The sequence below is a fragment of the Trachemys scripta genome, chromosome 18 (assembly GCF_013100865.1).
Source record: "Trachemys scripta elegans isolate TJP31775 chromosome 18, CAS_Tse_1.0, whole genome shotgun sequence".
In the NCBI taxonomy this organism is placed as follows: Eukaryota; Metazoa; Chordata; order Testudines; family Emydidae; genus Trachemys; species Trachemys scripta.
In genome coordinates, this window is record NC_048315.1 from 22,162,081 (window position 1) to 22,189,669 (window position 27,589).

At 46.4% G+C, this 27,589-nt stretch overlaps 1 protein-coding gene across 4 annotated transcripts in view; it reads right to left on the reverse strand.

The window, feature by feature from the left end:
- Window positions 1–27,589, reverse strand: part of STX1A (syntaxin 1A) — a 286,083-nt gene that overhangs the window by 50,527 nt on the left and 207,967 nt on the right. For all 4 annotated transcript variants that reach the window (XR_004643435.1, XR_004643436.1, XM_034752674.1 and 1 more), the window contains 2 exons: window positions 17,498–17,572; window positions 7,700–7,773 (listed from right to left, as the gene is read on the reverse strand). Coding sequence is in view for 2 of the 4 variants with exons in the window: in XM_034752674.1 (XP_034608565.1) it covers window positions 7,700–7,773; window positions 17,498–17,572 (149 nt within the window). In the remaining 2 variants the exon portion in view is untranslated. The remainder of the gene's footprint in view (window positions 1–7,699; window positions 7,774–17,497; window positions 17,573–27,589) is intronic.

The following is a 27,589-nucleotide window of genomic DNA, read 5'->3' on the forward strand; positions in this document are numbered from 1 at the left end:
CCCCGGGTCCCACAGGGGTCCCCACGAGAATGTACTATTCTATAGTATTGCAACTTTTTTTTATGGAAAGGGCCCCCGAAATTGCTTTGCCTCAGGCCCCCTGAATCCTCTGGGCAGCCCTGGGTTTTACTCTTATGAAACGGGCCCAGCGACAGGAGAAGGAGCTGGATTCTACCCCCATTAGCCCTGCCCGGCGGCCCAGGGATGGGAGAGGGAGCTGGAGTCATTTCCATGTTGTTTACTCAGGGATTCTCACAACAAATTTTTGGTGGCCTCAGAGTGCGGCCACCAACTCTTGCTGGTGGCCGCTCTGACAATTTTTCCTAAAATATTTAACTTTAGGAAAAGCAAATAACATAAACATGTCCAAATCACTGTAATTTATTTATGTAGGGTTTTTTTATTTTGCAGATTCAATAATACAAATAATGTACAGTTGTTACTATTCTTTACTGGACCTAAACAGAATAGAAACACAAATAAAGTGCTTTTGTTGTTGTTTCTTTTGCCTTTGTTTTTTTTAGACTTGCTAGCTAGTAAGTCTGCTGCTGTGAAAAGTGATATTTGTATATTCATTAATATCACTTTTCACAACAGCAGACTTGTTAGCTAGCTGGGAGGCAGAGAAAAGTGATATTAACAAACACACAAATATCATTTATCACAGCAGACTTACTCAGGCCTGGCAAGCCAGGGGACAAATTAAGTCTTGGATGGGGAGGTGGGTAGGGAGGCAGCAGGGTCGGGGTGATAGGGTGGATGGGTGAGGGACTGGGGGATGGAGCCTGCCGAGCCCTGTACTTGGGAGATGGAGCTTATGGCTGGAATCTGCTGCCATGCGGCTGGAGCCCATGGCCAGAGCCTGCCGCTGTGCGGCCGGAGCCTGCCTCCTGCCACCCCAGTGCTGAAGCTGGAAGTCTGAGCTCCACCGTCCCCGGGAAGGTGGGAAACTCACACTGGCTGTTTGCTCCTCTGGCATTTGTGCTTCCAGATGGAGGCAGGGCTCAATCCCTCTGGGCGGCCCCAGGGGAGGGGCTGCTGCTTTCCCCCCTCCCCACACACAATCACTGCCCAGAAGGCTGTGGCCACAAGAAAAGCCCCTGGTGGCCGCATGCGGTCACGGTAGCCGCATTTGAGAAACACTGCCATCATCAGTACAATTGTTTACTAAGGCTTCGCTACTAAAAAAGCTGTTTTTTCCAGAGGGAGAACTAATGCATGTTCGCTATCCAGCAATAACCCTTAGTGGAGAGAAAGCCTGTAGTTTTGACTATGACATAGCAAGGCGAGGTCTACCACAGGTGGGAGTACAGCACTGACCTGCCTAGCTATCTTACAGTACAAATCAGGTGCCTTGTGTCTGCTGGAATTTTCCCCAGGAACTGCTAACCTGCACTAGTTATCCTGCGATAAACATAGCCCTTCTCTTGGCAGTGAAGACAAAGCCCTAGTTCCAGTCAGTTGCCACCATACAAACTCTTTGGGGGTGCACAGGTGTCACTGAAGCCTGAGATCCTGGGCTGAAAAAGAGGGAGTTTGTGGTGCTGGCTGCTAGGCAAGGTGTCTTGTAACGAGAGCACATGTGAGCTGGAAATCAGTGAAAGAGAATGCACCTGGGATCCCACCGTGCTGCTCCTCTACTTTCCAAAGCTGTTCCTGGCGTACCTGCGGTTTCTGTGGAGCAAACCCCCTCTGCAAATTATCTAGTGATTACATAATCAGTTACTAGCCCAGTCTTTGTGAAATATTCCCTCCTGGATAAGGCTAGGGTGCACGAGAGCCAGCAGCCCCTCGCATCCTACTAACCTCCAGGCCCAAGGATGGGGGACCCTTCACAGACACTCCTCTGGATCCTAGTGCATCGAAATATCCTTACCCCTGAAGAAACAAGTCTGAGCTAACTGGTGCGTGCTGAGGCTCCTCAGGAGGAGACAGGGAGTGAATGCTGAATGTAAAGGACAAAAACATGCTGCTGCTCTTTCCCACGGCATACACCTACACGAGCATGCACCTACCAGAAAAAGGCACCTCGAGCACTGAACAAATGAAGGCCCCAGGGAGCAATGTGACAACCAAGAACTGCACATGGGAAATCTGAGCCCTTGGAACCAGCGGCTTAACAGGTGTGAAGTGATGGGTTTCTAGGACACAGCAGCACAAGGGGATGTGACCTCTCCCACAGCAGTCGCCACCAGTGCTGCAATTAGATTTCAAGAAAGCACATTTTGGGGGACTCGGGCTAAGCAATGACCTCTTACAAGTCCAAACGAGAGGAAGGCCACTTGTGGAATCTTAGCAGCGATTACGGCTACAGCTGCTCAGGAGAGAAAGAATATAAAGAACAAGAAACAGCTGAAGTGGCTTCATGGGGAGCTGCTTCAAAACCAAAGTCTGTGCTGGGAATGGAGAGGCGAGAGCCCAGCAAGAATCTACCAGTCATTTAGGACTTGCAGGGAAAGATAAACCAGCAGAGAGCCTAAACTGCCCCCACTTACAGCAGTGCCGTTTCCGTGACTTGAACAGAGCTGCACGGCTGTGGAACAAGGGGCCAGTCCAGTCCTGCAAGGTGCCTTGATCTGAGGGTGCTCTGCACAAGAGCTGGGCAAAGTGCATGTTTCAAGGCACCAAAACTATTCACAAATTCAAGGCAAATTCAGCAAACAGTTTTGGCCAGAAAAATAAAACGGAAACGCCAAAATGTTACACTTTGGCCAATTCAAAATGAAACGTTTCAATTTGCTTGTTTGTTCTGAAACAGCATTTTATTTTGAAAATTAGCTAATTTTTTAAAAAGCAAAAACAAAAACAAACTTTCCAAAAACCAAAAACCCCACCAAAAACAAATTGAAAAAAAAATTCTAGTTCAACAAATGTAGTTTAATTTGACCCCTGCCCATCAAATGATTTTTTTTCTTTTTTCCTTTTGGTGAGAAAAACTGAAAACATTCAGGTCTGGTTTGAACTGAACCAAAGGGGTTTTTTGGATTTTTCAGTTCAGCTCCTAAACCCACAAGTCAATTACTGCTCAGCTCTCCTCTACATCACAGGCTCCGACCAGCAGGGGTTGGTCCAGAACACTGTAATGCCACCAAAGGGACTACAGGTGACCTGCACAGGGGAACAGTGAGGGTGTCTCCCCCACTCAATTTCTTCATAATGCAGAGAGAGGGACTGGAACGGTTTGTTTTTTAGTGGGAGGAGGGTACTGTTTGCTTTTTTCATTAGAAATTCAATTCTTGCCTACACTGTTTTAACTCAGAAGACTCTGTATAAGTCTGGAGAACTAGTAGGGTTATGATACCAAGGAAGATAAAACTGGATTAACTGAGAGGGGAAGGGTTTTTAATGAGTGAATAAAAAGATTTTAAAAAAATTGTCAACACTGTTTAATACGAACTCTTGAACAGATGGAAGAAAAGCTCTCTCTCCCCCTCAAAGCTCCAGCACCTAGCCTCTTCAGTTAAAAGCTGTGAAATCCAGCCATAGAAACAGAGAAGACAAGATTTGATATTCCTGTTATTTCTCAGGTAAAATAACAAGCAGGAGAAAAAAAGATTTAGGTCCCTTTAGAATCTCAAAGCAGGAGCAAAGGGCATATAACCAACATGTTTTCCTTAAAGGTGCCCTTAAAGGACTTTACAACTTTATCAGGGAAAAAGTGTCAGGGTCTGTCTACATTAGCAGAGTTACATTGCCGGCAGTTCCAGCGCCGCTCAGAGAGCGCGGAAGGGAAACCGCGGTTGTGTGTTCACACTGTCAGCTGCCTGCACAATAGCGTGTTCACACTTGCGGCACTTGAAGTGGTATTCGGAGCGGTGCACTCTGGGCCGCTATCCCACAGAACATCTCTTCCTCTTCTGCCGCTAAGAGTTGTGGGAAGGCGAAGGGGGTCGCGGGGCATCCTGGGTCCTGTCCCAATGCCCCGTGATGCATTGCTTCACATCCCAGCAATCCCTGTGCTTCCGTCCACATCTGGCACCATCTTTCAATGGTTTGTGTACTGCGGACTCTGCTTCTTCGGTCTGCAGGAATGGATCCTGCAGAGTTGACCAATATGCTGCTCACTCTCACTAACATGTCATGAGTGGCAGTGGAGTTATTTCTTAAACTACAAAGGCAAGAGGAGTTCGACATTGATCTCGCCACGTGTAGTAGCTACGACACGAGATTGCTTGTGGCATTCATGGATGTGCTGACCACAGTGAAACACCACTTTTGGGCTCAGGAAACAAGCACTGAGTGTTGGGATCACATCGTCATGCACGTTTGGGATGACGAGCAGTGGCTGCAGAACTTTCGGATGAGGAAAGCCACCTTCATGGGAGTGTGATGAGCTCACCTCAGTCCTGCGGCACAAGGACATGAGAATGAGAGCTGCCCTGTCATTGGAGAAGCATGTGGTGATTGCACTGTGGAAGCTGGCTATTCCAGACTGCTACTGATCGGTCGCTAATCAGTTTGAAGTGGGAAAATCAACCGTTGGACTTGTGTTGATGGAAGTGTGCAGGGCCATTAATCGCATCCTGCTCCGAAAGACCGTGACTGATTAGGGGGCTGGAGCACATGATTTATGAGGAGAGGCTGAGGGAACTGGGATTATTTAGTCTGCAGAAGAGAAGAATGAGGGGGGATTTGATAGCTGCTTTCAACTACCTGAAAGGGGGTTCCAAAGAGGATGGATTTAGACTGTTCTCAGTGGTACCAGATGACAGAACAAGGAGTAATGGTCTCAAGTTGCAGTGGGGGAGGTTTAGGTTGGATATTAGGAAAAACTTTTTCACTAGGAGGGTGGTGAAGCACTGGACTGGGTTACCTAGGGAGGTGGTGGAATCTTCTTCCTTAGAGGTTTTTAAGGTCAGGCGTGACAAAGCCCTGGCTGGGATGATTTAGTTGGGGATTGGTCCTGCTTTGAGCAGGGGGTTGGACTAGATGACCTCCTGAGGTCCCTTCCAACCCTGAGATTCTATGATTCTGTGACTCTGGGCAATGTGCGTGACATTGTGGAATGGGCTTTGCAGAAATGGGCTTCCCTAACTGCAGAGGGGCGATAGATGGCATGCATATTCCAATTCTGGCACCAGACCACTGTAATCGCCATGGTGTCTACACTGGCACCGCAGCGCTGTAGCCCCGGCTCAGAAAGCTGTACGCCTCTTGTCAGGGTGGTTTTGTTACAGTGCTGCAACAGCACAGTTTCTGCGCACCAAGTGGCTTGGCAGTGTCTACACCTCGGGAGTTACAGCGCAGAAAGCTGCTTAACTGCGCAGAAACTTGCCAGTGCAGACAAGGCCTCAGAGAAGCTAGAGATGAGAATGATTTATTGGCAGTGAAACAGCCAATCTAATTGCTTTTCACACTATGTCAATTCCTCCAGGTAGGACTGGCCCAGCATAGGATTGTTCCCTAGAGTATATTCCCCAGGGCTTTCCCCAGTCGAATTTCAAATGATTCAGGGGATCAGTCCACTACCATTCTGAGTACCCCAATGTCTAGTACATCGCACTACTCCTAAAACACTTCTCCCTGATGTTTGCTTTGGCTCAGTTTCATCCCCTTACTCCTATGTCTAATCCTGCTGTACCATCCCTATACAATTCTGCTCCCTCTTGCTTTTTGCACCCTTCAAATACATGTGGATGGCTACCATCTACCCATGTAATTGACATTTGGCCAAGCTATGTGCAGCTCTTTAAAGATTTTAGCACAAGCTAGTCTCATGAGATCTCAGCTTGTAAGTGGCTACGTCACTTTGGAAAACGTTACCAGGGCCATTCATTTCCTTCCTTGTCTGTGACCGGATGCATGCATGCTGCCTAAGACTGTACAAGCTCTATTGGACATTGTGGCTCGTAGACTTTAGGTCAGAAGGGACCATTGTGATCATCTCGTCTGACCTCCTGCACATTGCGGGCCACAGAACCTCACCCGGCCACTCCTGTGATAGACTCCGAACCTCTGGCTGTGTTATTGAAGTCCTCAAATCACGGTTTAAAGCCTTCAAGTTACAGAGAACTCACCATTTATACTAGTTTAAACTTGCAAGTGACCCTTGCCCATGCTGTAGAGGAAAGTGAAAAACCCCAAGGTCTCTGCCAATCTGACCCGGGAGAAAATTCCTTCCTGACCCCACACGTGGAGATCAGTTAGCCCCTGAGAATGTGGGCAAGACCCACAAAGGGATACCTGGAAAAGAATTCTCTAGTAACTCAGAGATCTCCCCATCTAGTGTCCCGTCTCCAGCCACTGGGGATTTTTGCTATTGGCAGTCCTGTCATACCATCCCCTCCATAAACTTACCAAGCTCAGTCTTGAAGCCAGTTAGGTTTTTGCCCCCATTGCTCCCCTTGGAAGGCTATTCCAGAACTTCACTCCTGTGATGGTTAGAAACCTTTGCCTAATTTTGAGCCTAAACCTGTTGATGGCCAGTTTATATCCATCTCCAATTTGCTCTTCAATGGTACAGGAGATACCCTGGCAGACGCCTCGCCCAGGGGCAGTGCCCTCTAGTGCTATGCCTTCCTCAGAATAGCTTATTATGGATCTGTAGAAGATTTGGCTAAGGCACCCACTACTGGAGTATCTAAGCATTGCCTGGATGTCCCTGTACACGAGCACTGTGCCCCCCCTCTGCCTGGCTTTCTTCTGTGATAAACACCCCACATCTCCTCTTCTGTTCTCACAGCTCTTAAGTTATCATTACTGTTGCTCACCTCTGGAATTTCTCTGTCCATGTGCCTAAAACTGAACATATAACATGAGCCCTGTGTCTCCCTGGTGCTGAGTAGGGGGAAATAATCATCCCCCTTGTTTCACCTGGTGCTCCCATTAATAGAACCCAGGGCAGCATTAGACTTGCTTTTACAATGCTCGATTCTAATGTACTTACAGCAATTTCCTCTTATTCCTTTGAAAACCCTTTGCTAATAAAGTAGGACTTACTGCCACATCGCTGTGACAATACAGTAAGAAACCTGCTATCTGAGGTGCCAGTTACAAAAGAACTCCTTTGTAATGGGAGATAGAATTGTTTTAACTATTCAAACGCTGCTATTTCCCAGGCTGCCAGACAGGGCGGTGCCCCATGAAGGTAGTGAATTTCCAGGAGCAGATTATGGGCCTGCAGAGCGCAATCCAGAAGTTTATATTCTAATCACTTTTAGGGCATAAACTTCCCGACAGTGTCATTCAGCTTTGACATCTCTTATGTCTTTCCATAAGCATCTTTCCATGCTCTTTAAAGCGCACGGAGGAGCCAGGTTTAGCACCCACTGCAGAAGGGACCTTTCTGTCCCCAAGGTGTGTGTACTATAGTTTATTTCTTGGTTCAATAAAATCCCACTGGGCCAGATATTTCAAAATGTGCGTGCAAAACCCCACACACCCGAGTTACCCACACAGAAGCCCTGATGTGCACGCCCATGTGAGGCATTGGATGCACGCACCCGTTTATTACATTACATACACAGATCACGGGAATCACATTGGGTCTTCAGGAATGCAAGCTGGGGGTGCACAAAGCATGCACACTCTTTCGCAGACACACCTAGCAATCTGCCCCGTTACTGTGAAGTGCTTTTCAGGGCTCTGGGCAGAATACCTGCAGCCTCTGTCCTCCATCACCTTCTGGAACACGTTAGTGCGCAAAGCTTGTCTCAACCTCCATCCTCCCAAACCAAGATTCACCAGGACAGAGACTCACCTGCGTTTTCCTTATCCTCAGGTCAGCAGATGATCTATTCAATCCTTCCTCTTGTTCAATACTCTGTTCAATACCTGGTCGTGGACAGAAGAATTCAGCTTATTTTAGACCGTTTAGAAGAGAATAAGGGATTGCTTTGCAAACCAATTCTAAAAGCCAGAATACACGTGGATTAGAGACGCATCTGGACCCCACTGCAGTCCTCATGTCCTGAGATACCGGCCCATTTTATCCTGGGTTGAAAGCAGTTTTCCTGAGCGCAAACCACTAGCTCCAGCTGTCTCTTACATTTTCAGACAAGTACAGACAAGTGCAGTACTGGTTACTAATTTAAACAGCTGAAGACTACATCTCTCTCTCGCTCCGCTGAGAAAGAGTCAAGAATGTTAAATAGAGAGTAGGAATTCTGTGCCCAGCACAGCAATGTCTGTGCTAATGGAACTGCAACCCCTCCCAGGTTGGTGTCATCCACAAATTGTATAAGCATACAGTCCACTCCATTATCCAAATCATTAATGAACATATTGAATAGTACCAGACCCAGGACAGACTCCTGCAGAACCCCACTAGACACGCCCTCCCAGTCTGACAGCAAAGCATTGATAACTACTATTCGAGTTCAGTCTCTCAACCATTTGTTCACCCACCTTATTGTGATTTCATCTGGATCATATTTCTCTAGTTTGCTTATGAGAATGTCATTTGGGACTATGTCAAAAGCCTTACTAAAATCAAGATCTATGACATCTACTGCTTCCTCCATCTGACAGGCCAGTCACCCTGCCAATGAAGGAAATCAGGCTGACCTGGCATGACTCGTTCTTGACAAATTCACATTGGCTATTATTTACCATCGTATTACTGCAAGGAACTACAGGTCCAGAACCCAGGCAGCTGACAGCTCCAGGCTGCCACTCAGCAGTACCTGTAACACACAGCTCATCAGAAGTTCCACCTTAAGGGCTTGACAGACAGTAGCCCCATCGCTCCTGATTGGCTCCCTTCCCCATATAAACCCAAGGGGCGTTCCAGGAAGTGTCCAGGCAACAGCAAAGATCTTCTGTACCTGCCTCAACCATTCCTGCTCCTTGCTGTGGAATTCCTTGCTTGACCTCGGCTTGATTTGGACTTCACCCAGGGCCGGTGCAACCCATTAGGCGACCGCGGCAGTATTTCGGCGGCGGGACGTTCCGCCGCCTGTGTGGGGGGCGGCATTTCGGGGCGAGACCTTCCGCCACCTAGGGCAGCAGAAAAGCTGGCAGTGCTCCTGACTTCACCACCTGATTCGGACTATGACCCTTGGTACTGACTCTGGCCTGGACCTGACTACGAACTCCTCTGCTACTCCCAGCCTCAGGGTTGCCCTTGCTCTGACCCTTGGCCATGACTGCCCTTGTTGGGATCCTGGCAATTATTCTCTTGGTGGTTACAAATTGATTAATTATTTATTCCAGTTCTTTCCATGGATTGAAGTTAGGCTGACTGGGTCTGTAACTCCCCAGGTCCTCTTTGTTCCCCTTTTTAAAAACAGGTACTATGTCCGCTCTTCTCCAGCCCTCTGGGACCTCACCCATCCTCCATGAGTTCTCAAAGATTCTAATGTTTCTGAGATTGCTTCAGCTAGTTCCTTAAATACCCTATGGTGAATTTTGTCAGGCCCTGCCAACTTGAATACATCTAATTTATCTACATATTCTTTAAACTGTTCTTTCCCTATTCTGGCTGGGGTTCCTTCAGCCTTTTGTTAATATTAATTGTATTAAGCAGCTAGTTACAATTAACCTTCTTAATGAATACTGAAGCAAAATAGGCATTAAACACCTGTCTACTTGATATCTTAAATTATTAGCTCTCCTTCTCTACTAAGTAGCGGGCCTATACTTTGTGTTTCTCTCACTCATAATGTATTTAAAGAACCTGATCTTATTGCCTTTTATGTCCCTTGCTAGTAACTCATTTTGTCCCTTAGTCTTTCTGATTTTGTTACTATATGCTTGTGCTATTCTTTTTGTGATTTGTCATATGTCCACTTGTTGTAGGATTCCTTTTTGATTGTCAGGTCATTAAAGAGTTACTAATGGAGCCATATTGGCCTCTTACTATTCTGCCGATCTTTCCTTTGTACTGGTATCGTTTGGTGTTGTGCCTTTCATATTGTCTCTTCAAGAAACCGCCAACTCTCCCAAGCTACATTTTCCTTTTGATTTTCTTCCCATGGGATCCTGTGACAATCAGGATCCAGACACCCCAATGGGAGAACAGGGGGTTTGAACCCAAAAGAAAAAGCATTTGAAACAACTGATTGTACACAATGTTAATGTACTAGAAATACATGCAAACTAAGGTCTTTTATGAACGCTTGTCATGCTCTAAACTTAATAATCATTATGAGGTATGTACACAGGCCATGCTTGTGATGCTTTTATTTGTGTCTATAGAGAACTGTGCTCATAAAACTTCAGCTCCAGCTTGAATCATAGAATATCAGGGTTGGAAGGGACCTCAGGAGGTCACCTAGTCCAAGCCCCTACTCAAAGCTGGATCAATCCCCAGACAGATTTTTGCCCCAGATCCCTAAATAGCTCCCTCAAGAATTGACCCCACAACCCTGGGTTTAGCAGGCCAATGCTCAAACCACTGAGCTATCCCTCTCCCCACTCACTCTAAAGTGAGTGCTCAGAAAAGAAGAGGCACCTCTCAAGTCATTTGTCTACATGAAACCAACTTTGGGTACCCACCCAGCCTAGGGAAAGACAACGGAGGATCATTAAATTTAATGGAAAGACATAGACATCCTGGCTCTTAAATCAAGAGGGGTTTTCCACATTCTGAATAAACATGAGTCACCCTGGACTAAGAGATAAAGAAAAGCAAGGCAGGCAGGGGAAGCCTTTTAAAACCAGGCTTGTGTCTGAGGCTTTTCATCCAGAATTTGGGGGACAGTCTGGAAGGTGGGAGGCTGTCTGTGAACGCTGCATCCTGCCTATGGCTAGTGGGTAGGCTGGGAAACTGTTCAAAGGAAATTGCTAACTTGTATTAGAAAGGGGATTTTATCTAATATTGTAATGTGAAGCCAGAAGTTGTGTGGTGCCGTTTATTTACTGTGTAACTTGTATCTGTGCTCTCCCTTACTCTTTCATCTCGAAGTCTGTGGTTTTTCTATTAAATAGACCTCTTGTTTATTTTTACCCCTCACAGGTCTCTGGTGTGCAGACTGTGTGGAGTGTATGTGCCAAAGTTAGTTTGCACCCTCAGCAAGTTCGCAGATGACACTAAGCTGGGGGGAGAGGTAGATATGCTGGAAGGGATAGGGTCCAGAGTGACCTAGCCAAATTGGAGGATTGGGCCAAAAGAAATCTGATGAGGTTCAGCAAGGACAAGTGCAGAGTCCTGCACTTAGGTAGGAAGAATCCCGTGCACCACTACAGACTGGGGACCGACTGGCTAAGCAGCAGCTCTGTAGAAAACGACCTGGTGATTACAGTGGACGAGAAGCTGGATATGAGTCAGCAGTATGCTTTTGTTGCCAAGAAGGCTAACGGCATATTGGGCTGCATTTGTAGGAGCATTGCCAGCAGATCGATGGAAGTAACTATTCCCCTCTATTCGGCACTGGTGAGGCCACATCTGCAGTATTGCATCCAGTTTGGGGCCCCCCAATACAGAAAGGATGTGGACAAATTGGAGAGATTCCAGCGGAGGGCAACGAAAATGATCAGGGGGCTGGGGCACATGACTTATGAGGAGAGGCTGAGGGAACTGGGCTTGTTTAGTCTGCAGAAGAGAAGAGTGAGGGGGGATATGACATCAGCCTTCAACTACCTGAAGGGGGGTTCCAAAAAGGACGGAGCTCGGCTGTTCTCCGTGGTGGCAGATGACAGAACAAGTTGCAATGGTCTCAAGTTGCATTGGGGGAGGTCTAGGTTGGATATTAGGAAACACTATTTCACTAGGAGGGTGATGAAGCACTGGAATGGGTTACCAAGGGAGGTGGTGGAATCTCCATCCTTAGAGGTTTTTAAGGCCTGGGATGCTTTAGTTGGTGTTGGTCCTGCTTTGAGCAGGAGGTTGGACTAGATAACCTCCTGAGGTCTCTTCCAACCCTAATCTTCTATGAGTCTATGATAAGTGGGGACTGGTTTCACACCTTTGGGGACGATGAACCAGAGGGGAAGGGTCTGAGTGTATGGTTGTTAAGAACTGAGGAAGGACGGATTTGGGAAGACTCAGGACTAGAAGGGCTACTGAGGTCACCTTGCAAGGAGTAACTAGGCTGGTGGAAGCCAGGGTGAGACCTTGTGCTTGTGGGCTGGCCACAGGTGTCAGGGCCTGAGCCACAGCAGCACAGCACCAAGGCACCTGAAGGTTACAGGACAGGTGGTGACAGAACTCCCGACTGGTCTGGGTGATACCCCAAACATCATACATGCTCCCTACCAGTTATCTGAGTTGGCTAAAGTCCATTGTCCTTATTCCACTGCTCTGACTCCTTCCTTTCCTTAGAATCATGACAGCATCGGATCACTTTCACCCAACTTGCCTTCTACCTTCAGGTTGGCAACCACTGCCTTACCCTGTTGGTCAGAATCAAGTCTAAAAACGCTGTCCCCTAGTCACTTTCTCCACTTCCTGAAACAAAAAGTTGCTCCAAGACATTCCAAGAACTTACTGAATCATAGAATCATAGAAGATTAGGATTTGAAGAGACCTCAGGAGGTCATTTAGTCCAACCCCCTGCTAAACAACCAGTGGGGCCCCTGGATGATCGAGATACAAAAGGAGCACTTAAAGATAATAAAGTAATTGTGGAGAAACTAAATGAATTCTTTGCTTCAGTCTTCAGGGCTGAGGATGTTAGGGAGATTCCCAAACCTGAGCCAGCCTTTGTAGGTGACAAATCTGAGGAATTGTCACAGATTGAGGTGTCACTAGAGGAGATTTTGGAATTAATTGATAAACTTAACAGTAACAAGTCACCAGGACCAGATGGCATTCACCCAAGAGTTCTGAAAAAAATCAAATGTGAAATGGCGGAACTATTAACTATGGTTTGTAACCTGTCCTTTAAATTGGCTTCTGTACCCAATGGCTGGAAGATAGCTAAGGTAACGCCAATATTTAAAAAGGGCTCTAGAGGTGATCCCAGCAATTACAGACCGGTAAGTCTAACATCAGTTACGGGCAAATTAGTTGAAACAATAGTAAAGAATAAAATTGTCAGACACATAAAAGAACATAAATTGTTGGGCAAAAGTCAACATGGTTTCTGTAAAGGGAAATCATATCTTACTAATCTATTAGAGTTCTTTGAAGGGGTCAACAAACATGTGGACAAGGGGGATCCAGTGGACATAGTGTACTTAGATTTCCAGAAAGCCTTTGGCAAGGTCCCTCACCAAAGGCTCTTACATAAATTAAGTTGTCATGGGATAAGAGGGAAGATCCTTTCATGGATTGAAAACTGCTTAAAAGACAGGGAACAAATGGTAGGAATAAATGGTAAATTTTCAGAATGGAGAGGGGTAACTAGTGGTGTTCCCCAAGGGTCAGTCCTAGGACCAATCCTATTCAACTTATTCATAAATGATCTGGAGAAAGGGGTAAACAGTGAGGTGGCAAAGTTTGCAGATGATACTAAACTGCTCAAGATAGTTAAGACCAAAGCAGACGGTGAAGAACTTCAGAAAGATCTCACAAAACTAAGTGATTGGGCAACAAAATGGCAAATGAAATTTAATGTGGATAAATGTAAAGTAATGCACAGTATGCAGAGGCGGTCAAAAAAGCAAACAGGAAGTTAGGAATCATTCAAAAAGGGATAGAGAATAAGATGGAGAATATATTATTGCCCTTATATAAATCCATGGTATGCCCACATCTTGAATACTACTTACAGATGTGGTCTCCTCATCTCAAAAGAGATATACTGGCATTAGAAAAGGTTCAGAGAAGGGCACCTAAAATGGTTAGGGGTTTGGAACGGGTCCCATATGAGGTGAGATTTAAAGAGGGCTAGGACTTTTCAGCTTGGAAAAGAGGAGACTAAGGGGGGATATCATAGAGGTATATAAAATCATGAGTGATATGGAGAAAGTGAATAAGGAAAAGTTATTTACTTGTTCCCATAATATAAAAACTAGGGACCACCAAATGAAATTAATGGGCAGCAGGTTTAAAACAAATAAAAGGAAGTTCTTCTTCACACAGCGCAGTCAACTTGTGAAACTCCTTGCCTGAGGAGGTTGTGAAGGCTAGGACTCTAACAGGGTTTAAAAGAGAACTAGATAAATTCATGGAGGTTAAATCCATTAATGGCTATTAGCCAGGATGGGTAAGGAATGGTGTCCCTAGCCACTGTTTGTCAGAGGGTGGAGATGGATGACAGGAGAGAGATTGCTTGAACATTACCTGTTAGGTTCACTCCCTCTGGAACACCTGGCATTGGACACTGTCGGTAGACAGGATACTGGGCTGGATGGACCTTTGGACTGACCCAGTATGGCCATTCTTATGTTCAAAGCAGGACCAACCCCAACTAAATCATCCCAGCCAGGGCTTTGTCAAGCCAGGCCTTAACAACCTCTAAGGATGGAGATTCCACCACCTCCCTAGGTAACCCATTTCAGTGCTTCACCACCCTCCTAGTGAAATAGTTTTTCCTAATATCCAACCTAGACCTCCCGCACTGCAACTTGAGACATTTGCTCCTTGTTCTATCATCTGCCACCACTGAGAACAGCTGAGCTCCATCCTCTTTGGAACCCCCACTTCAGGTTGTTGAAGACTGATATCAAATCCCCCCTCACTCTTCTCTTCTGCAGACTAAATAAGCCCAGTTCCCTCAGCCTCTCCTCATAGATCATATGCCCCAGCCCCCTAATCATTTTTATTGCCCTCTGCTGGACTCTCTCCAATTTGTCCACATCCTTTCTGCAGTGGGGGGCTCAAAACTGGATGCAATACTCCAGATACGGCATCACCAGTGCCGAATAGAGGGGAATAATCACTTCCCTTGATCTGCTGGCAATGCTCCTATTAATATATCTCAATATGCCGTTAGCCTTCTTGACAACAAGGGCACACTGCTGACTCATATCCAGTTTCTCGTCCACTATAATCCCCACATCCTGGAGACTGTGTTTTTGCCGTGCTGTTTTTCCAACAGATCTCTGGGTAGTAAAATTACTCCTGGGTCCTGTGTTTTGGATGTTTTTGTTTGTTCTAGAAATGCCTCAGCTCCTCCTCCTGATTTGGTGGTCTGTAGTAGAACCCTAATCTGTTTTCTTATTTAGCTCTTCCCCACTTATATCCCCAACCTCTCATCCTGGTAAGAGATCATGCTGCTCCTCTGAAGCTGGAATGATACCCAGCCACTCTCAAAGTGACTTTGTACGGGCCAAGGTATAAGCAAGTCGTTAATGGACATTTGGTGGAGTCACTGTGTGCACCTCCCTCTCTGATAATCTCTATAACTGTGCCAGCCATTTTCAGCTTGGGAAGTGAGTGCACTGATATGACTTCCACTCCAGAGCTGACCTAAAGTCATCACTGCATTTCTAAAGCATTCACATGAACTCCACAATGGAACACAATATCATTTGCACATTGCTAGAGGCAGTGAGAAATCCCAGAGCTGAAATGCCCCAGCAAACGAGCTGAGCTCAAAGTGTCATAGAGACACTTACAAAATAAAACGTGCCAGGTGGCTAGTCCCTTTCCACAGGAGGCCATGTATTGGGAAGTGACCCAGTAACACTAAAGGATGGACTTTGGGGCTGTGCTATTCATTTCTGGGGAATGACTCAGACTCCAAGGCCAGAAGGGACCACTGGGATCACCATCGGACCTGTGTAATACAGGCCATGGAACTTCCCCAAAATGATTCCTAGAGGAGATCTCTTAGACAAACAGCCAATCTGGATTAAAAATGGCCAGTGATGGAGAATCCACCACGACCACTGGTGAGTTGTTCCGGTGGTTAATTACTCTCACTGTTTAAAATTTACACCTTATTTCCACTCTGAATTTGTTTGGCTTCAACTGCCAGCCACTGGATTGTGTCAGACCTTGCTCTGCAAGATTGAGGAGCCCATGATCAACTATCTCTTCCTCCTGTGATCAAGTCACCCCTTAACCTGCTCTAGGTTAAGCTAAATAGATTGAACTCCTGGAATTTCTCAATATAAGGTTTTCTAATCCTTTAATCATTCTTGTGGCTCTTCTCTCAAGCCTCTCTAATTTATCAACATCCTTCTTGAATTGTGGACACCAGAACTGGACACAGTACCTGAGCAGTGGTCACGCCAGTGCCGACTACAGAGGTAAAATCACCTTTCTGCTCCTATTTGAGATTCCCCCGTTTATGCATCCCAGGATCGCATTGGCTCTTTTGGCCACAGTGTAGCACTGAGAGCTGATGTTCAGCTGATTATCCAGCATGCCTCCCATGTCCTTTTCAGAGTGCCTGCTTCCCAGGATAGAGCCCCGCACCCTGTAAGTATGGCTGACATTCTTTGTTCCTATAGGTATACATTTACATTTAGCTGTATTAAAAGGCACTTTGTTTGTTTGTGCGCAGTCTACCAAGTGATCCAGATTGCTGTGTATCCTGTCCTGTATTGGCCTGTCCTCTTTGTTATTTACCAACCCCCAATCTTTGTGTTATTCAGCAGCAGCAAAAAAGAGATTTGCCTTTTTAACTATGCCTGGCCCTGCAGCCAAGTGAGATTAATTCTTCACCTGCCCCAAAGGACATGCATTACTGTACTGAGAGGAGCAACTGTATCAGTCTCCATCAAGCAGAGAGCCAGGGAGGGTCTAGTACTGCTTAGCCATGTGGGGGAAGGGCTGCTCTGCCTGCTGCAGAGAGGAAGGATGAGAAATGTGACTCTACACTCAGATGAAAAACGGGGATGTGCTTTTTTCACTGCCAGATCAAAACATGCTAGTTACAGATGTTACTGGGCCAAAGAGCCTGGGGAAGGGCATTCTGCAGGCCAGCCATGTTTCATTCCTTCTTCAGGATTATGCATCTCTCTTGAAATCTAGGGGATGTGTTCCTCATTTCTTGGAACAGCTCCCTCATGTATGCTTTTCACCGATTCCACTGATACACAGGGTTCTACGCAAGATCATGGAGGACAAGGCCCAGTCATACTTATTGCCCCAGCTTGGCCCAGACAGAGGATAGAGCTAGACTGTTCTCAGTGGTACCAGATGACAGAACAAGGAGCAATGGTCTCAAGTTGCCGTGGGGGAGGTTTAGGTTGGCTATTAGGAAAAACTTTTTCACTAGGAGGGTGGTGAAGCACTGGAATGGGTTCCCTAGGGAGGTGGTGGAATCTCCTTCCTTAGAGGTTTTTAAGGTCAGGCTTGACAAAGCCCTGGCTGGGATGATTTAGTTAAGAACTGGTCCTGCTTTGAGCAGGGGGTTGGACTAGATGACCTCCTGAGTCCCTTCTGATTCTATGATTCAGACTGCAGTGCTGAGAGAGGTCAGAGCTACGCAGCACGGAGAAAGAACATGGAACAAACTCCGGAGAGTGTAACATACAAGCCTCACACACAGTCACCAGAAGCCCATTTCCCATGTCTCCTGAGTGACCCGAGGGGCAACAGCAGAGCTAATCAAGTCTGCAGGTTCACCCTCTCTGTGTGGGGCCTGTGTACAGCTGCAGCAGTGCTGGTGCAGTCCTGGGAACAGGCATTGAGTCCAGCAGGGACCCTTCAGGCAGCTGAGGGACAGACGAGCAGCAGCCAGGGGCTGGTTCCCTTGTGTCGTTGCAGACTAATACTCACTCTTTAACTTGGAGCGCACTTTGTTTGCTGTCTTTTTGATGTCAGACATTAATTCTTCGAGCTCCTCCTTTGTTTCTAGAGGGAGAAAGGAGAGAAGAAAGATGGATGCATTGGAGACACTGAGTGAATCTGCCCCCAGCCTGCTCCACCCTGGTCACTGGACAGGACTCAATCTGCACCTGCCTCCCACTGGGCTTGAGCATCCAGCCCCTGCAGCACTCCTCCCCTCGCCTAGGGAAGGAGATCAGAGGGGTCACACTGCAGAGCAGGCCAGGAGCTCCCTTCTCCGCGGAGCCTCTGCCAGCTTGAGAGCGAGACCCATGGGACCAGAAATGTACCTGGGCTTCCCGCATGCCTGTGCCAAGGCTTCCACCCAGCCACTGAGTGGGCTGAGCCTTGCTGTCAGCTGTGCTAGGGTTAGCTGGGCTGTTCCCAAGTGCCCTGCAGGCACTGCCTGTCTGGTGCTCAGCAATTAGGGTGACCAGATGTCCCGATTTTATAGGGACAGTCCCGATTTTTGGGTCTTTTTCTTATATAGGCTCCTATTACCGCCCACCCCAGTCCCGATTTTTCACACTTGCTGTCTGGTCAGCCTATCAGCACTAGACTCTCACAGAACTCAATCACTTGGCTTTTGTCACTTCAGCAGGGGCCCGATCAGTAGGCAGGCGTCTCCCCACCTCCTTCCCAACCAGCAGGGAGAAGGGAAACGAGCAGTCACCTGAGACCCGAACTGCGGCAGGCTAGCAGGGAACACAGCAGGAGAGAGATGCTGTTCAGCGCTCCAGGCCAGGCGTGTGAGAGCAGTGGCACTGCCCCAGGCTTCAGCTACACAAACACGGCCAAGCGCCCACATCTCCATGCCCAGCACACTTGCAGGATCTGGCCTGACTTGGCCAATTCTCCACAGGCCACTATAAAATGGTTCGCCCTTCTCAGTCAAAGCCCTACGGCCTCTCTGCAGCAGCCAGCCTCTTCTCTAGCCCTGAAGCCTGCAGCCTTCAAAGACACTGCTCTGCTAATTACCAGACTGCACACCCACCTGCTCCCCAGAACTCACTGCCTATGGCAGAAATATAGGGACTGAAATGGCACCACATCTCAACGCATTCACAGGCCCACTTCTCATGAATGTTTCTGGCTGGTCTGTCAGCAGAATGACAGCTTAACACAACTCTCCTTTTTCAGCACTGGAAGGAACAAAAGACTTACAGTTGCAAACAAAAATACCAATAGGGGAAAGCAAATCATTTCCCTTCCATCAGCAACCCAGCTTCTCCAAATTACCTCCATGTAACGAGCACATATCACTCAGCGTCCCCTCCAGGAACCAGCAGCGTCAGTTCCAAGGATATGGACAATGCAACTCACCTCAGTCATGCACACTCCACCTAGGAGAGCAAGCTTTGCTGAGCATTAAGGCACCAATAATAATTCTCTGTATTCCTCTAGAGTCTTCCATCCAAGACTCTCACAGTGCTCCATAGACGTGATTAAACCTCAGCACTTCTGTGAGGCCGGGAATATTCGCCTCCTTTTACAGATGAACAAATTGATGCACCGAGCACATCAGTGACTTGCTCAAAGATGAGGGAAGTGAATAGAATTCAGGGCACCCGACTCCTTTATGTTATTACACACAAGACTATCCTTTCTGTCTAACTGGGGAGAACACAGAAACCAGGCTGTGAGGATCATCCCCACTCACTTAATAATAATTATTATATTTTAATAATTAGAATGTCTCTAGGCACAACCACAATTGTTATTACATTACAGGACTCAATTTGGCACTGGCCAGGCTTCAGCTGGAGTACTGTGTGCAGTTCTGGGGCCGAGCAACAAAAATGCTAAGAGGTTTGGAAAACCTGACCTGTGAGGAAAGGTTAAAAAACTGGGCATGTTTATTCCTGAGAAAAGGAGATGGAGGGGGGATCTGACAACAACCTTAAAATATATTAAAGGCTGTTCTAAAGGATGGTGATCAATTGTTCTCCATGTCCACTGAAAGTTGGACAAGAAGTAATGGGCTTAATTGGCAGCAAGGGATATGTAGGTTAGATATTAGGAAAACTTTCTAACTACACGGGTGTTTAAATTATGGAATAGGCTTTGAAGGGAGAATGCGGAATCCCCATCATTGGAGGTGGCTAAACACCTGTCAGGGATGGTCTAAGTTTACTGGTCAAAGGAGTTGGGAGGGTGCTAAACTAATAGCAAAATAGCAAAAGGGGAGAGTAAAAAGAGGGACAATATAAGCACCCAGCACAAAATCGAGATGTTGAGAACAAAATTAATCAAGGAACCAAAGGACATGAAGAGAAGGAATTCTTGATTTGCCTACACACCAATGCTAGGAGCCTGGGTAACAAACACGTTTATGAGCGTAAGTTTGTTCTACTTGGTATTACTGAAACCTGATGGGATGATTCACACAACTGGAATGTTAAAATCAATGGCCATAGCCTAGACATGAAGAATCGAGTGGGCAAAAGGGGAGGGCGAGTGGCACTCTCAAAAATGGCATTACCCATTTTTGAGTCACTGATAACTCAGAAGAAAATGATCTGGAATGCTTATGGAGCAATGTCCTAACAGATAAAGCACAATGCAGGGTATTAGGTGGTGTCTGCTACAGACCACCAAATCACACATAGGAACAGAATGACTATCTCCTTACACACCTATGTATAACATGTAGGAAAAATAGCTGCGTGATCAGGCGGGACTTCAATCTGAGTGACACATGCTGGAGGTCTCATGCTGCCAGCCATGGGTAAAAGTAACATTAAGCAGTTACCAGTATGGGGGCCAACTGGGGTGGGGCTTTAGGCGGAAGGGGCGGGGCCGGTAGGAGCAACGGCAGCTAGAGCCCCAGGCCTTTTAAATCATGGCCCTGGGGCAGCTGCTCCTTTTGCCCCCCACCACCTGTCAGTGGCCCGGGGGGGGAGGGGCAAAAGGGGCAATGACATTAAAGCACTGCCGGCTTTAAGCAGGGTCCTTTGCCGCAGCAGCACTTTAATGTCAGCTGAGTACGGGCTGGTACCAGAGGTACACTTTTTACCAATACACCATGCCGGCCCATACTGGCTTACTTTCACCCCTGCTGCCAGCACTAAAACATCCTTGGAATTTCTAAACATTAGAGATCACAATTTCCAAACTCAAAATGTGTTGCATCCAACACAGGGGAGTTTTGTATTAGACTTTGTCCTTTCGGATAAAGAGGAACTAATCACAGAACTAAAAATTAATGGTAGCTCAGATACAAGTGATCATGACTTGATCCCATTCATAATGTGCAAACAGATTAAAGTCCAGACCAGTAAAAATATATATATATATATAATTGGTTCTTTAATAGCCCCAATTTCACAAAACTGAAAACAATTATGAGCCAAGCCAGCTGGGAGGAAGAATTTAATCAGAAAAATGACTATGGTAACTGGGAATTGTTCAATAACATCTTACTATAAGCCCCCAAACCCACAATCCCACAATTGAGGAAGAAGATTGTGCTGGTTAAAAATCTATGTGGTTTAGAGGGCAGCTATAAACATTTTATACATAAACAAAAGAAAGAAAGGGGAAGTTGATAGTAATGAATATAAATCAGAAGTTAGGAACTGTAGAAAATCGATAAGGGAAGCAAAGAGATACAATGAGAACTCTATGGCTAGCAGAGTTAAGGACAGTAAGAAGCAAGTTTTTAAATATATTAGGAAAAAAAGAATTCTGACAATGGTATTGATCCATTAATAGATGGACATCGTAGAATTATCAATAATAATGCAGAAAGACAGAGACGTTAAATAAATACTTATGTTCTGTATTCAGGTGAAAAGTAAAATTATATAATGATGCTAACACTCTTTCCATTCCACTAGTATCTCTGGAAGATGTTAAACAGAAGCTACTAAAGTCAGACATTTTTAAATCAGCAGGTCCACATAACTTGGATCCAAGAGTTTTAAAAGAGCTGGCTGAGAAGCTTGGACCATTAACACTGATTTTTAATGAGCCTTGGAGCACTGGGGAAGTTCCAAAAGACTGCAAGAAAGCTAATGTGAAAATTTTAAAAAGGGCACATGGGATGACCTGGGTAATTATAGGCCTGTCAGCCTGACATCAATCCTGGATAAGACAATGGAGTGGCTGATACATGACTCAATTAATAAAGAATTAAAGGAGAGTGATATAATTATTTCAAATCCACATGGGCTCATGAAAATAGATCCTCTCAAACTAACTGGATATCTTTTTTGATGAGATTATAAATTTGGTTAACAAAGGTAACTGTTGATATAATCTACTTTGACTTCTACAAGATGTTTAACTAAGTACTGCACAACATTTTGATTAAAAAGCAAGAATGATATAAAATGACCATGGCACAAACTGAATGGATTAAAACCTGGCTAACTGACTCAAATGTAATTGTAAAGGGGGAATTGTCATCAAGCAGATCTGTTTCCAGTGGGGGCCTGCAGGAATCAGTTCTTGGCCCTAGGCTATTTAACATTTTTATCAATGAGCTGGAAGAAAACATAAAATCATCACTGATAAAGTTTGCAGATGACACAAAAATTGGAGGAGTGGTAAATGAATAAGAGGACAGGTCAGTCATACAGAGCAATCTGGATTGTTTGGTAAACTGGGCACAAGCAAACAATATGTGTTTTAATACAGCTAAATGGAAATGTACACATCTAGGAGCAAAGAATGCAGGCCATACTGACACAATGGGGGACTCTCTCCTGGGAAACAGAGACTCTGAAAAAGACTTGGGGGTTGTGGTAGATAATCAGCTGAACAGGAGCTCCCACTGCAATGCTGTGGGCAAAAGAGCTAATGCGACCCTGGGAGACATGAATAGGGGAATCTCCAATCAGAGTAGAGAGGTTATTTCTCCTTGTATTCCAGTGCTGGTCGCACCAGTGCCAGATATTGTGTCTAGTTCTGGTGCCCACAATTCAAGAAGGATGTTGATAAATTGGAGAGGGTCCAGACAAGACCCATGAGAATGACTGAAGGATTAGAAAACCTGCTTTACAGTGACCAAGTCAAGGAGCTCAAACTACTTAGTTTAGGAAAGAGAAGGTTAAGGGATGAAGGTTAAGGGATCACAGTCTATAAGTATTCACATGGGGAACAAATATTTAATAACGGGCTCTTTAATCTAGCAGAAAAAGTTCTAACATGATCCAATGGCTGGAAATTGAAGCTAGACAAATTCACACTGGAAATAAGGCATGTACTGTTAACAGTGAGAGTAATTAACTCTTGGAACAATTTACCAAGTGTCGTGGTGGATTCTCCATCACTGGCAATTTTTAACTCAAGATTGGGTGTTTTTCTAAAGCTCTGCTATAGGAATCATGTTGGGGCAGGTGCCATAGAATCACAGAAGATTAGGGTTGGAAGAGACCTCAGAAGGTCATCTAGTCCAACCCCCTTCTCAAAGCAGGACCAACCCCAACTAAATCATCCCAGCCAGGGCTTTATCAAGCCAGGCCTTAAAAATCTCTAAGGAAGGAGATTCCACCACCTCCCTAGGTAACCCATTCCAGTGCTTCACCACCCTCCTAGTGAAATAGTGTTTCCTAATATCCAACCTAGACCTCCCCCACTGCAACTTGAGACCATTGTTCCTTGTTCTGTCATCTGCCACCACTGAGAACAGCCGAGCTCCATCCTCTTTGGAAGCCCCCTTCAGGTAGTTGAAGGCTGCTATCAAATCCCCCTCACTCTTCTCTTCCAGTCTGTCCAGCCGGTGTGATACAGGGGTCACACTAGAGTGTCACAATGGTCCCTTCTGGCATTGAGATCTGTGAATCGACATGGTCCTGCCTCAGTGGAAGGAGCTGGGCTAGATGACCTTGCAAGGTCCCCTCCAGCACTGCATTTCTATGACTGTTATTTGTGCGGCAGTAATGCCTAGAGCAGGGGTTCTCAAACTTCATTGCACTGCGACCTCCTTCTGACAACAAAAATTACTACATGACTCCAGGAATAGGGACCGAAGCTTGAGCCCGCCTGAGCCCCGCTGCTCCGATGTGGGGGGGGCAAAGCCAAAGCCCAAGGGCTTCAGCCCCAAGTGCGAGGCCTGTAATCTGAGCCCTGCCACCTAGGAGAAGCCCTTGGGCTGCGGCTTCGGCTTTGGGTGGTAGGGCTTCAACTTCAGCTTTGGCCCCAGACCTCAGCAAGTCTAAACCAGCCCTGGCGACCCCATTAAAAGAGGATTGCGACCAGCTTTGGGGTCCCGACCCACAGTTTGAGAACCACTGGCTTAGAGGCACCAATCTGTTCCAGGCACTGTTGTGATGCTCTGTACTTCAGGAAAACACCCTATACCCCCATGTTCATCCTTATAATATGATTATGTGGTATCTAATGCACAGTTTGTCATGTTGGGTGTCTTAGGAAGGCTCATAATGCACTGAGGATTGTTGTTATAATGATGGTATAGCAATTGTTGTTACAGTAATGTTATAGTAATGTTATAGGTTGTAATTTCATGTATATGGTTATGAGGCTGAAAATGTGTCCTTATGGCTGAAAAGTTTTTGGAAAGTAACTGTGTCTCTTTAAATCAAGATGCAGCTCCAACGCCTGTGATAAACGAGGAGTTGGGACCAGGAAATTGCCAGGTGGTAGTTTGCCAGAATACAAATAACCCAGCTGACAGAGAGGGGGGTGTTCTCCCCCAGGCTGGTGAGAGACAGGGAGCAGTTATGGGAAAGCTGCTGGGAAAAGGTGCATCTGATCAAAGGGTAAACACACCTAGCCCAGAGAGCACAGATCATAGTTCTCTAGGAAACGGGGGCAAGGAAGGACTTGGTGCTGGGAGAGGGAAACACCTGGTAAACCCAAAAAGGGAGCTGGATTTTCTGCATATGTACAGTCCTGGGGTTCGGAGACCACTCCCCAAAGGGCCAGCCAATGTGCAGGATCCCCCTGGACCCTTATCTTGCCAGACCCTGAGATACCAAAATTCCAGAAACATGATTAAATCCCACACAGAGGGGAACACTGGAGGGAAAGAAAAGCCAGTGACTGATTACATGGGAGAGAGTCAAAGGACACCATGGGTAATGAACAAACTAACCTCAAACTACACTATCTGAACAGAGGGCACGGTATCATAACAATACTTGTAAACACCCATCTGTGATAAAAAAATTGGTATTAATGTTACATTTTGGGATAAGAATTTTGTTACTGATGTTAAACCTTATGGTAACACTAGTTCTCAGTTAATACCTGTAAACAGATTTTAAAAGCTGATCACAGCAGAGAAACCATAACAAACCTGGTTTGCTATGTGGGAATAGGGAAACTGAGGCCTGGTCTACACTACAAGGTTAGGTTGAATTTAGCCACGTTAGGTCGATTTTATAATGAATGCATCTACACAACCAACCCCGTTCCGCCGACCTAAAGGGGCCTTAAGATCGACCACTGTACTCCTCCCTGATGAGGGGGGTAGCGCTAAAACCAACTTTCCTCGGTCTAATTTGGGGTAGTGTAGACGCAGCGCTGTGCAATTCGATGGTATTGGCCTCTGGGAGCTATCCCAGAGTGCTCCAATGTGACTGCTCTGGACAGCACTTTCAACTCCGATGCACTAGCCAGGTACACAGGAAAAGCACCAGACCCTGAGCTACCACCATCACCTGGGAACTCTGACCAGTTCAAACTTCATGGAGTGGGTGAGATCCCCCCTCTTTCTCTCTGTTTTCCTTTCTACCTTAGGTATTAACCTTTAATAATGTATGTTATGTTGGTTTAGGCTCCTTGTGTAGTTATCACTATTATTTAATAAATAACCTGTATGGTTAAGCTGGTTGCTCCTCTCTCTCTTGCTGAACTTTACTGTTTTGTGTTTTTAGCTTCCCCCATTCACTCTACAGCAACGCTTCTTTTACCTAAGCTAAAGATCCCTGCAGCGCCCAAAATACTGTGGGGTTTGCTCGTCAAGTAGGTTACTATTCAATTGTGATGTGAGAGTGCGGATAGGGACATGCTGAATCTGGGATACACAAGGGTGGCAGTTTGAAAGTGCTGCTTGACCCAGTCCATTGAGCCCAGGGGCACATAAGAGGGGGGCAGCTTGAAAGTGCTGCTTCATCCAGTCAATTGAATCCAGGGACATATAAGGGGTCAGCTTGAAAGTGCTGACTGACCCGGTCCACTCAGACTTGCTCTGTTAATGTATTGTGGGTGTGTGGGTGTTCATCTGGTTCAGGGGCTGGAGTAACCCAGCCCTAGGGAGCCTAGGTCCTGCAGGATAGCTCCATTGGGAGGGGCTTGCATAAGGGAGAAGTAGAGCTCCATATGAACACACATGTGACACAAGCGGTACATTGATATAATTACAGAACCCTCCCTCCCGCCAGAAGAGTAACCCTAATAAATAAGCGTACCCCAAAGTAATGGGCAGATCTGGTATCACAGCTTATAGTTGAACTGCTCCTTACTGCTGTCCAGGCTGCCTGTGTACGGCTTCATGAGCCATGGGAGCAAGGGGTAGGCTGGGTCCTCAAGGATAACTATTGGCATTTCAACATCCCCAACAGTAATTTTCTGGTCTGGGAAGAAAGCTCCTTCTTGCAGGTTTCCGAACAGCCCAGAGCTCCGAAAGATGCGAGCGTCGTGCACCTTTCCCGACCATCCCATGCTGATGTTGGTGAAACGGCCCTTGTGATCCACCAGTGGCAGTTCACACCTCATCAGGGCATGTATGGGACAAACCCAGCCCAGCGCCATAGGAACAAAGAACACTGGCCTAGGCAGCAACAAAGGATCTGTTGGACTCTCAAGTGAGTCACTCCCTTCCTTTGGTCAGTTTGGGACTATGATGAGGTAATGCTCACCTGACTCTGAAGGAGGGGGGGCAAAGCCAAGAGGGAAGAAAGAACATGATAAAAGGGAGAGACGTTTGCCATGCTCTTCCTCTCTCTTCCACCTCCGTCTACAGACATCATCACCAAGAGATTGAAGCGCTGATCAAAGGGGAGAACCTAGCTGAAGGGCAACCAGCCAGCCTGTGGTGAGAAGCATCTAAGTTTGTAAGGGCATTGAAAGTGTTAAGATCAGTTTAGAATGCGTTTTGCTTTTATTTCATTTGATCAAATCTGACTTGTTGTGCTTTGACTTATAATCACTTAATATATATCTTTGTAATAAATAAAATTGTTAGTTTATTCTACTTGAAGCAGTGCATTTGGTTTGAAGTGTGACAGAGACTCCCCTTGGGATAACAAGCCTTGTACATATCAATTTCTTTGTTAAATTGATGAACTCATATAAGCTTGCAGCGTCCACAGGCATAACTGGACATTGCAAGACGGAGGTTCCTGGGTTGTGTCTGGGGCCAGAGATATTGGCTACTGTCATTTGGTTGCACAATCCAAGGAGCAGCTTACATGCCAGAGGCTGTACATGAACAGCCCAGGAGTGGGGGGTTCTCACAGCACAGCAGGGTAAGGCTGGCTCCCAGAGTCATGGGTTGGGGTGACCCAGCAGCTCACTGGTCCAGATAACACCAGAGGGGAATGTCACAACTGTACAAACACAGAACAAAATGGTGGTCTGCCCTAAGAGCTCACACTCTATTGACTGATGTACATGGGAAAATTTACCAGTATAATGATACTGCTAGAGTTGTACTGCTATAACTCCCTGTGTGGACACACTTACCCCACAGTAAGAGTACCTTTTCAAAGCACTGTATAGATGTGTGTGGCAGTAGGATTATGCCAGTAAGTTTCCCTGTGTAGACAAGCACTAGGTAATGTGGCACTTTGATGTTCAGCATGGCTACACTGCAGGGCAGAGAGTGGGAATGATGACCAGGTGACCAGGTTAGCGGCAGGAGGAAAGAGAACCACCTCTGGACTGTGGAAGCAGCTTTCTTCTCCTGGGCTGGTAGTCCACGCAGTTTCTATTTTGTTTGTTCTTGCTGACCAAGAGCTGTCAAGCTACGGCCAGGGCCGGCTCCAGGCACCAGGCACCCAAGCACATGCTTGGGGCGGCACCTGGTAAGGGGCGGCGGGGGGAGCGCGGCGCGGCATTCCGCGGGGGGGGGGG